Here is an 11,613-nt window from a genome sequence, read left to right on the forward strand (position 1 = left end):
CCATTGATGACTTAGTAAGCTCTGATAAACTGCTACTGTTGCAGTAGACCAAATAGATGCCTTCAGTATGCATTTCAATTACCATTAAAATGGACAAGACACAAAAATCATTTACCTGATTTTTTTTTTTTTTAATAAATTACAACAGGGAAAAGTCAATTCTTCAATAGATAGGCAATTTCATTCCTCCCCACAGTCCTTAGTTTCTCTTGTTTGTACATGTTTCTACATCGATCGGAGAGAAAAAATTAAGATTAAGAAAATGGTCCTGTAAAACAAATAGCCTAGTGGACAATTGTAGTAACAGAAAATACATTTAACTTTAAGCAACTAGATTTTAAGTTAGTGTCTCTTTAAATAGTTTCCAGAAGTTGTTTACCTAATAACATGATTTTATTCAGTATAAAATTCTTCCCACACAGGACAAGTGTTTATCTGGTCACTAGACATTCCTAGAATTCTGAAGTATTTGAGGCCAGAGCTACACCTTTTAGGAGAGTAGTGGAAGTAAATTTTGAAGTATGACGTATTTTAGAATAGAATTTAACCATAGAATTTAATTTGTCTGAGCCTTTAAAAAGAATGCAAAAACATTAGCACTTACACAGGTTTTACATTCTGCAGGGCAGGGGTTGTCTCTTGCTTCATAGAGACAACTATTCACACTTTAACCAACACCCTGGATTTGTACAAAAAGATAGTTCTCTACTCCAATAATCCTGTGTTTTAAGTATGATTTTTTGTAAAGTATCTTCATCAATGCTACATTTTTTCCATAGCAAATTGCTATAAAATATATTTGAGGATTTTAACAGCTATTTACTATTAACTTGGGTATGCAACATAATAGGTACTGTAATCCAGAAGCACATGAAAAGTGAGCAGCAGTAACTAACTCATTTCTCATTGCTGGTTTAGGGCCTACTCTCGTGATGTGTTGAGCACTGCCAACTCATAGCAATGTAAATTACAGTTACTTATTGTTGTGTAAGACCCTAAGTGATATATATATATATATATATATATATATATACATACACACACACACACATTACCTTAATATTTGTAAATATTACAACACAAAGACAGACACTAATTGTATATTAAACTGGAACTTTATTTGATTACTGACAGTTTATGCTTTTTTTGAAGATTGCTTCTGGAGCTTCTTCACTTCATGCTTGATGATCCTGTTCCTCTGTAAATTAAAGAAATAATTTTGTAATATTAAGTCTAATAAGAGCAGCAAATGAACACAATCTATAGACATCTGTGCTACTCATGACTTTCTGGGTTTTCAAATTCTCTCCTTTTTAGCATAATCACTCTTTGTTCGGCAGATGTAGGTTTTACTGAAATCGCAGAAAGATATCACATGCACTATATATAGTGGTGTGACATATTTCAGACACTTCGATGGCCCAAGTGGCAAAGGACTGCTGTCAGACTGGTAGCCTAGTTGTAGTGCCCTGCTACAAGTCTGAGTGAGACTCCTACTCAGTTTATTTTTTCACAGTTTGGCAGCATTGCTATTAAAGCAATGTGTGGCTCTCAGAAAAAGAGGGAAAGTAGTGTTTCATATTGTCAACAGCAATCCCTCACAAAGGATCAATGAACTTTGGAGACAACTTCAGTTCTCAACTGCAGAGATGTCTGGTACATAGCCTTGAAGACTAGCATGGAGTTAAGGGAGAGAAATATAGACTGAACTTGAATTAAGTGTTTAAAAATAAAACTAGCGATGAACAAGCATCAGCTAACTCAAAGGGCAAATTTATATTGCTTCTCTAGTTTTCTGCAAGCCTGAGTCCAAAATGAACAGAAAAATTAGTATAAGGAATTATGTATTTGAATCTGATTCAGAATAAAGAGCTAGATTTGCCTTTAAAACACCACAAATCAACAATCCAAAGACAGCTATACATTTAACCACTTACCATTTTCTTTGCCTTCATGACCTTGTAGCGATCAAAGTCTGTCATCTTGGCTTTCTGTTGAAGAAAATTTGCACTTCAGTTAAAAGTTAACTAAAATCTTCAGTGTTTAATTCCTTAAAACAGTTAAATGTAACATTGCAAAAATAAATATATTTTGTGCTTTTCAGCCAGACAACGCAAAAGAACTTTGCAAACCACCACTAAAATGAATTTACAAATCAGCGTACATGCCATTTATCTCCATAGCTGGGAACTGTCTGATGATGCAGAGAATAGACAAAACACATTTTGTAGAGATAGCAAAGCAGAAAAATAGATGATTAAATTTAGTGGTAAAACCATTTGGTTTTCAATAACACAATTTACATTACAACTTGACAACCCATGTTTTCTCTGCCTTTAGTCTTACTCTGCAACATTAATCTCAATTTTTCTACTAGATTATATCTGACAACTTTAGTAACATGCTAAGTGCAGAGTATTTTGTATCACACTGCAGATCAAACATACCTTTTCTCTGGCTTCAATCTTCTTTGCCCACCTTGTACCTGTCCATTTTTCATTAATATTTTCTTTCTCCCAGGCAACTCGCACATGCTTCTGACGAGCACTGCATTTAAACAATGTCATATATCAACATTATTTGCATCATCATCATACACAAATCAGCTCCTTCAGTGCTGCTCCAGCTTTCAATTTTAAATAAGTGAAATCAAATACCAAGTAGACAAGTTACACCTTTAGTACATGTCAAAGGTGTTAAATACAGAGCAAATTTAATCAAAGTCCTGTAAAAGTAAACTAAAACTTCCTTCTTGTGTTGGCAGTTAGGATTGAAGGGAGGGGCAATCTAGATACACTGGGATACCATTCTCTTGGCATTCATCTAAAATGGTTAGTAAAAAACAGAAGTTATGAGTTCAAAGTTATGGAAGCTTTATCAGCATAATAGGTCTCATAGTACTACTCAGTAGTGATTGTGGCTTAGTGATTTTATAGATCACAGAAGCTGGAGAGAAAAGACTTGGAATTCAATCCACCTACAAATAGGGTACATAGTTCTTCAAATAAAGAACATATTGAATACTTCCACTTCGAATATGTAGCCATAGCCTATTGTTTAGGAGACAACACATGAAGTTATACATTACTGTAATTCATTTATAACTTTTCCTTGTAAGTAATATGGGCTAGTATTTGCCTCAGTCAAATCTGCTACTTGTCAATCACACTGTCAATACTCATAGCAATGAATCCAATACATTTAACCACGATCATATGGTCTGCTACGTCTTAACAGCACACACATCATTAAATCACTTAGTACATTATGAAAGATGATTAGTTCTGAAATTTAGACTTTGAGGATAACTTAAGAAAACACCTATACATCCATATGATCTTTTCTAAAATTTAGAAACAGACAATGTAAATTAGCTTCACAAGTTTAAACAGCCAAAAGGAAAGACAACTCACCTGTGTGGGAATTTGAGTACAAAATCGGTTAGCTGCATGCACTTGAAGGGCATAGCCTGCCTTCTTACACCACTGCAGGGGCCGTCAACTAGTGCCTAGAACAAGAGTGATTGAATGGATTCACTAACATTTTTCCAATATACTATGACAGACTACAGAAGGTTACTTTCAAATGAAGCAAGTGTTACAAACTGGAGGAGAGCACTATGCATTTGGAACACTGGAGAACATAACAAGAGTGGAGTACACTACCCAAACTCTATGGCAAGATCAACTGGTATTTATTTAAAGCATTGTTTCCCCAACACAGAAGGCACAGGGAGACGCATGTTCTCACACAGGTGCAACTAAAGGTGCAGAAAACTTCTGTGCAACTTCCCCCTCCCTAATGCAAGTAGGAACAGCTCATATATATAGGACGACAGGCTCAGTCAGGTGAGTAGGGAAACTCAGAAAGCAAAACGTTAACAAAAATGAGTACAAATAAGAGACAGGAAAAATTAAAAAAAAAAAAGAACAGAAACTGTGATGAGATGAGTCTGGAGGTAGTGTCCCTCTGCCAATAACAAGAATCCAATACAGGTATTCAGCTCCTTTTAGAAAGATATGAACGCAAAAATGGCCATACAGGCCCAGACCAATGGTCCATCTAGCCCAGTATCCTGTCTTCAGACAGTGACCAATGCCAGGTACTTCAGAGGGAATGAACAGAACAGGGCAATTTATTGAGTGATCCATCCCATCCGTCAGAAGCTGACAGAAACTAGGGACACCCAGAGCATGGGGTTGCATCCCTGACCGTCTTGGCAAATAGCCATTGATACTTTCCATGGAAAGTATCTAGTTTTTTTTTTTAACCCAGTTATACTTTTGACCTTCACAACAACTCCTGGCAACGAGTTCCACAGGTTGACTGTACATTGTGTGAAGAAGCATGTTCTTATGATCCATACCCCTAATAATTTTTGTTGCCTTTTGATTACTTTTTCCAATTCTAATATATCATTTTTGAGATGGGACAACCAGAACTTCATCGTATTCAAGGTATGGGTGTATCATGGATTTATATAGCGACATGATATTTACTGTCTTATTATCTATCCCTTTCCTTGTGGTTCCTAACATTGTTAGCTTTTTTGACTGCCACTGCACACTGAGTGGATGTTTTGAGAGAACTATCCACAATGATTCCAAGGTCTCTTTCCTGAGTGGTAGGAGCTAATTTAGACCCCATCATTTTGTATGTATAGTTAGGATTATGTTTTCCAATATGCATTGCTTTGTATTTATCATTCAATTTCATCTGTTATTTTGTAGCCCAGTTTTGAGACCCCTTTGTAACTCCTCACAGTCTGCTTTGCACTTAACTATCCCACTACAGATCCCTGGGAGACACCACTATTTACCTCTCTCCATGCTGAAAACTATCCATTTATTCCTAGCCTTTGTTTCCTGTTTTTTAACCAGTTACTGATCCATTAGAGCAGGGGTCAGCAACCTTTCAGAACTGGTGTGCCGAGTCTTCGTTTATTCTGATTTAAGGTTTCGCGTGCCAGTAATACATTTTAACGTTTTTAGAAGGTCTCGTTCTAGAAGTCTATAATATATAACTAAACAATTGTTGTATGTAAAGTAAATAAGGTTTTAAAAATGTTTAAGAAGCTTCATTTAAATTTAAATTAAAATGCAGAGCCCCCCCAGACCGGTTGCCAGGACCCAGGCATTTGAGTGCCAATGAAAATCAGCTTGCCATAGGTTGCCTACCCCTGCATTAGAGGGGCTTCCTTCTTATCCTTACTATTGATCCTGCGAGGGGAAACAAGATTTTTCATATAAAGATTAATTGTAAAGCCTGCAGTGCACATGAGTATTTGTATTCCATTTTCCTTAACATTGTAAGCCCCTTAGAAAAATTGATATATGGAAAACTGAAGTATTTTAATATTGTACAAAAAAATACCTTTAAAATAGAGGATGAAAGAATTGGGGAAAGGAAAAGACTACAGGTCTCTGAGCTTACCCTGTTCTGGTCAATAACATCCACAATTGCCACCAGCTTGCCAGCATGAGGCCCAAAGGAGATATAGGCAACTCGGCCAATCTCAACATAACGTTTGAACACCTGGAAGAAATGTTTTACTGAAATTAAGAGTCTGAATAAAAGTAGTATGACCAAAACCAGGAACTGCTATCTACAAAACCTTCAATTGCAAGGGCTGTTTTGCCCCATGGCCTGGGATAGGAGATCGAGTACTTTCAGACCAGTTTCAGTTTAGATTTCAGAATAAGCAGCTATTCCTTCTTGTCTTGTGTTTCTATTGTACATCCCATTTGAAAATCCTTCTTGTCAGAGGTAGGCTCAGGTAAGAGAGAGGGGTCCCTAGAGGAGAAGGGAAACCAGGGAACAGCCAAACGTCGCCCACAATTTCACTTGCATTTCGGTCAGGAGTCAATGGTACTCCAAGCAAACTGCATGCCCCATTCCCCTGTCCTGCTAGGAAGGGAATCTATATTATCCCTAGGGATGGGAGGCAAGCACTGGTCTGGGCGGGGGTAGGACCAGCTCGGCGGCAGGCACCACACGAAGGGTCGGGGGTGGAATATGCCCCTCAGAGCTCACGGCTGGATGTGCGGGGGGGGAGGGAGGTATCTGGCTATAAGCTCAGTGCTGACGGTGCCGGTACGAGGGGGCGCGGGAGACGCACGCTCGCTCCCCGTATTACGCAGGGGGGGGGGGGCGGCCCCCCTTCCGCAGGGGGGGGGGGGGAGGTTTGTGCAAACTCTGGCAACGGCAGCCCGGCCCGGCGCGTTCACCCGCCCACCGGCCCCGCCAGCCAAGCGATGGGCCCCGCCAATGGACCGCAGCTTTGGGCTCCCCTCGGTGGTGGAGGAGCGGGGGGGGCAGCAGGCACCAGTGGAGACGTGGCCGAGCCCCGCGCCGCAGAACACGTTCCCGGAGCGGGGTGGCCCCTGCCCTGCCCCGGGGGCTCCCGCCCGGTCCCCGCGCCCCGGCCCCGCTCCGGTCATCGGGAGGAGGCGGCTCAGCGCCCTGCCGGGGCTCGCTCGCGCCGCGCCGGGCTGGCGGGGGGGGGATTCCCGGGCTGGTGGCGGAGGCCGCGGCCGCACGCACTCACCATGATGGCCGCCCGCGAGCAGAAAGGAGCGAGCGGCTTCCGCTGCGCCCGGACGCCGCTTCCGATCCCCTACTGCGCATGCCCCCACGCTGAAGAAGGTGGGCGCAAGCTCGCGCTCCAGATGCGCATGCTCCTGCGAGGGAGGAGGATAGGAGGGGGGAAAGAGATGCCTTACTAAGTGCGCATGCGCGCCAGGCAGTTCCGGTGGGTATCGAAGGGAATCGTTTCCGCCCCTCCTCCAAATAGGCATGCGTGCCAAACGATCGCGGTGGGCGGGTCAAGATTTTTACCTCATCCTTTGTACGCATGCGTGACAAGCATGCCGGGCAGGGCAGGGGTGAGAATGTGGCCTCACCAATGCGCATGCGTAGTGTAGGGAGTATCTCCCTCGCTCCCCTACTGTAATGCGCATGCGTGAGAGGCCGTCGGCCTGGAAGCTGTGTGCGCGTGCCCTGCCGCCGAGCGGAACGGAGGGCGCGCGGGTCCGGCCGGGCCTGCGCTGGAGTTCGCAGAGCGGGGTGCGCACAGAGCTGGTGCAGCGCATGCCCTGTAATGCTGCTGTATGGTACAGCCTGTACCCTCCCATGCATTTGCTGCACATGGGTAATGCGCGTTTTAAATGCCGTTGGCTTCTGTGGGGTTTTCCCTTTGCAATGCGAGAGGATAATTGATCTTAGTGTCTTTGCTTTCATTCACCACTTAGCTCAGCATGGAGTCAGCCCTGCCGAGAAACTGTCTGGTGCTTAGAAGAGAAAAGATTCCAAGCTAGATCCAGAGTAGAAACAGAAGTTACCCAAAATCACAACCTCCTTTCTAGTCCAGTAAGTTTGTACACTTGCTCAGCTCTGTGAATGGTAAGAATAACGATGGCCAAGGTACTCCCAACACTGTAACTCACAATGCATCAGTAGTGATGTTTGCCTTCCTTTCTGTAATTCCAGGAGGGTCTCTTGACCAAGGTACTATTTGTGAAGTTACGTGTGGAAGGAAGGCTGAGGAAAGCCACAATGGAGAAGTACTGAATCTTTCTACTGTAAAACAAAGTTTTTATAGAGCAGCCATACCTCAAGCCAAAGACTGAAAAAGGTGAGGACATTCTACAGGGCTTCCAGAGGGATAATGACATTGGCCATCTAAATCGTGCAAACTTGGCTGAGAATCAGAAGAAGGACGTCCTAGCAACTCGGAAGTTGCCACCTGCAAATTTCAGTTTCCTAAAACACTAATGGGCTCAAGGGCTAGTCAGAAATATCGTTGTTGCAGTGTGCAGCTCTTACAAGAGTATAAATTTGCACATTACTCCAAACATCTGGATGGAGTGTTCTGTGAGTGTTCTTTAAACAGCAAGGAAGCAGTCTTGATTTCCATTCCCTTGAAAGACTGGTCAGATGGCAAGAAAATACTTGGGAGGCATAGCAAATCCAAAGAACATGTTCTTGCTATAGCAAAGTCAGATGAATTTGTTGCATTTGAGCACAAGAAAAAGTTTACATACTGCAATCAGCATACTCTGAAACAAATAGTTAAAATTACCATCTTTTATGGAAGGCAGAACCTTTTAATGAGGGGACAGGTACTAAACACTAAGATTGTACATGCGCTTTCATGTAATATCACAGGACTGGACCCTAATTTGAAAGAGCAGCTTAGGGTATGTCTACACTACGAAATTAGGTCAAATTTATAGAAGCCGGTTTTATACAGTCGATTGTGTGTGTCCCCACACAAAATGCTCTAAGTGCATTAAGTCGGCGGACCGCGTCCACAGTACCGAGGCTAGTGTTGACTTCCGGAGCGTTGCACTGTGAGTAGCTATCCCACAGTTCCCGCAGTCTCCGCCGCCCATTGGAATTCTGGGTTGAGATCCCAATGCCTGATGATGCAAAAACAGTGTCACGGGGGATTCTGGGTACATGTTGTCAGGCCCCTTCCCCTCCGTCAGAGCAACGGCAGACAATCGATTTGAGCCTTTTTACCTGGGTTATTTGTGCAGACAACATAACACGGCAAGCATGGAGCCCGCTCAAGTCAGCTCAGTTCACTGTCACCATATGTCATCTGGGTGCCAGCAGACGTGGTACTGCATTGCTACACAGCAGCAGCTCCTTGCCTTTTGGCAGTGGATGGTGTATTACGACTGGTATCCATTGTCGTCGTATTCCTCAGTGAGTTTGATCGGAGGCACCTGGGCAGACATGTTTTGTCTCCTGGAGACTCAGTCCTGCTGGCAGTCCTATTGAACCGTCTTGATGATGATGGCTAGCAGTCGTAATTCAGCATTTTCTGCTAAGCACTCAGAAGATGCCGATGGCTATCGGTCATGCTGTACCATCTGCTGCCAGCTTAAGATGTAAAAAATAGATGGACCAGATTTATTCTGTATTCATTTGCTTCTCCCTCCCTCCGTGAAATCAAAGGCCTGCTAAACCCAGGGTTTTGAGTTCAATCTTTGGGGGGGCCATTCTGTGTGACAGTTGTTTGTGTTTCTCCCTGATGCACAGCCACCTTTGTTGATTTTAATTCCCTGTAAGCCATGTCGTCCCTCGCCCCTCCCTCCCTCCGACAATAGTTTTGCGCCTTTTTTCAGCCCAGACCAGAAAATAACAGTTGGGGATGTTGAAATGCCTATCGTTATCCTTGGAGACCCAGCCTACCCCTTAATGCCATGGCTCATGAAGCCGTACACAAGCAGCCTGGACAGTAGTCAGGACCTGTTCAACTATAGGCTGAGCAAGTGCCGAATGTGCATTTGGACATTTAAAAGCGCGCTGGCGCAGTTTACGGACTCGGATAGACCTCAGCGAAGCCAATATTCCAATTGTTATTGCTGCTTGCTGTGCGCTCCACAATATCTGTGAGAGTACGGAGGAGACATTTATGGCGGGGTGGGAGGTTGAGGCAAATCGCCTGGCCACTGATTACGCGCAGCCAGACACTAGGGCGGGTAGAAGAGTACAGCAGGGCACGGTGCGCATCAGAGAAGCTTTGAAAACCAGTTTTGTGACTGGCCAGGCTACGGTGTGAAACTTCTGTTTGTTTCTCCTTGATGAACCCTCCGTCCCCCCTCCCCCCGGTTCACTCTACTTCCCTGTAAACTAACTACCCTACCCTCCCCCCTTCGAGCACTGCTTGCAGAGGCAATAAAGTCATTGTTACTTCACATTCATGCATTCTTTATTAATTCATCACACAACTAGGGGGATAACTGCCAAGGTAGCCCAGGAGGGGTGGGGGAGGAGGGAAGGAAAAGGGCACACTGCAGTTTAAAACTTTAACACTTATTGAAAGCCAGCCTTCTGATGCTTGGGCAATCATCTGGTGTGGAGTGACTGGGTGACCAGAGGCCCCCCCACCACATTCTTGGGCATCTGGGTGAGGAGGCTATGGAACTTGAGGAGGAGGGCTGTTGGTTATACAGGGGCTGTAGCGGCGGTCTCTGCTCCTGCTGCCTTTCCTGCAGCTCAACCATACGCTGGAGCATATCAGTTTGATGCTCCAGCAGCCGGAGCATCGACTCTTGCCTTCTGTCAGCAAGCTGATGCCACCTATCCTCTTCAGCCCGCCACTTGCTCTCTTCAGCTCGCGATTCAGCCTACCACCTCTCCTCTCGTTCTTATTGTGCTTTTTTGCACTCTGACATTGACTGCCTCCACGCATTCTGCTGTGCTCTGTCAGTGTGGGAGGACATCTGGAGCTCCAAGAACATATCATCCCGAGTCCCCCGTTTTCTCCTTCTAATCTTCACTAGCCTCTGTGAAGAAGAAACATTTGCAGCTGGTGGAGGAGAAGGGAGAAGTGGTTAAAAAAAGACATATTTTAGAGAACAATGGGTACACTCTTTCATGTTAAATTTTGCTGTTCATATTACACAGCACACTTCCGTTACAAGGTCGCATTTTTCCTCTTATATTGAGGGCCTGCTGGTTTGGTGTGAGAGATCACTCACGCAGTGCCAGGCAACAGATTTTGACTTGCAGGCAGCCATGGTAAGCCACAGTCTTTTGGCTTTTTTAACCTTCTTAACATGTGGGAATGGTTTCAAACAGTAGTGCCCTCATTTCCCATACCAAGCACCCGTTGGGTTGGCCATTTAAAATGGGTTTGCAATGTAAAAGGAGGGGCTGCGGTTTCCAGGTTAACATGCAGCACAAACCCAACTAACCCCCTGCCCCCCACACACCCAATTCTCTGGGATGATCACTTCATCCCTCCCCCCACCGCATGGCTAACAGCGGGGAACATTTCTGTTCAGCAGAGCAGGAACGGGCACCTCTGAATGTCCCCCTAATAAAATCACCCCATTTCAACCAGGTGACCGTGAATGATATCATTCTCCTGAGGATAACAAAGAACGATAAGGAATGGATGTTGTCTGCATGCCAGCAAACACCGGGACCATACGCTACAATGCTTTGTTATGCAATGATTCCAGACTACGTGCTACTGGCCTGGCGTGGTAAAGTGTCCTACCATGGCGGACGGGATAAGGCAGCCCTCCCCAGAAACCTTTTGCAAAGGCTTTGGGAGTACATGAAGGAGAGCCATCTGGAGATGTCCCTGGAGGATTTCCGCTCCATCCCCATACACGTTAACAGACTTTTCCAGTAGCTGTACTGGCCGCGATTGCTAGGGCAAATTAATCATTAATCGTTAAACACGTTTGCTTTTAAACCATGTGTAATATTTACAAAGGTACACTCACCAGAGGTCCCTTGTGTGCCCTCAGGGTCTGGGAGCACACCTTGGGTGAGTTCGGGGGTTAGTGGTTCCAGGTCCAGGGTGATAAACATATACTGGCTGTTGGGGAAACCGGTTTCTCCGCTTCCTTGCTGTGTGCCGTCTTCATTGTCTTCATCATCATCTTCCTCGTACCCCGAACCCACTTCCCTGTTGCGAGATTCTCCATTTATGGAGTCAAAGCACACGGTTGGGGTAGTGGTGGCTGCACTCCCTAGAATGGCATGCAGCTCCGCGTAGAAGCGGCATGTTTGCGGCTCTGCTCCGGATCTTCCGTTTGCCTCTCTGGCTTTCTGGTAGGCTTGCCTTAGCTCCTTAATTTTCATGCG

The 11,613-nt window shown here is 44.6% G+C and overlaps 1 protein-coding gene across 2 annotated transcripts; it reads right to left on the reverse strand.

Annotated features, from left to right (window-relative positions):
• Positions 1-114: 114 nt before the first annotated feature.
• On the reverse strand, positions 115-6,690 carry LOC117872434 (60S ribosomal protein L14-like). 2 transcript variants are annotated; one of them, XM_034760879.1, is made up of 7 exons: positions 6,548-6,690; positions 5,434-5,535; positions 3,414-3,508; positions 2,448-2,547; positions 1,938-1,991; positions 1,133-1,198; positions 115-225 (listed from the first exon to the last, which is right to left on the reverse strand). In XM_034760879.1, exons 1-6 carry the CDS (start codon positions 6,548-6,550, stop codon positions 1,136-1,138), a joined length of 417 nt encoding a protein of 138 aa, XP_034616770.1. In that variant the 5' UTR covers positions 6,551-6,690; the 3' UTR covers positions 115-225; positions 1,133-1,135. The 2 variants fall into 2 exon arrangements, with proteins under 2 accessions (XP_034616770.1, XP_034616769.1); XM_034760878.1 differs by lacking the exon at positions 115-225 and having other exon boundaries at positions 1,097-1,198.
• Between the last annotated feature and the right edge of the window lie 4,923 nt (positions 6,691-11,613).

This window comes from Trachemys scripta, chromosome 2 (assembly GCF_013100865.1).
Source record: "Trachemys scripta elegans isolate TJP31775 chromosome 2, CAS_Tse_1.0, whole genome shotgun sequence".
NCBI lineage: Eukaryota > Metazoa > Chordata > Testudines > Emydidae > Trachemys > Trachemys scripta.

What these genes read in the sequence shown, in the direction of transcription:
- LOC117872434 (XM_034760879.1), bottom strand. An exon ending in GTACTCAAATTCCCACACAG is followed by an intron (nt 2,548 to 3,413) that starts GTGAGTTGTCTT and finishes GTTTAAATGCAG; the next exon opens with TGCTCGTCAGAAGCATGTGC. An exon ending in TCATGAAGGCAAAGAAAATG is followed by an intron (nt 1,199 to 1,937) that starts GTAAGTGGTTAA and finishes TTTAATTTACAG; the next exon opens with AGGAACAGGATCATCAAGCA.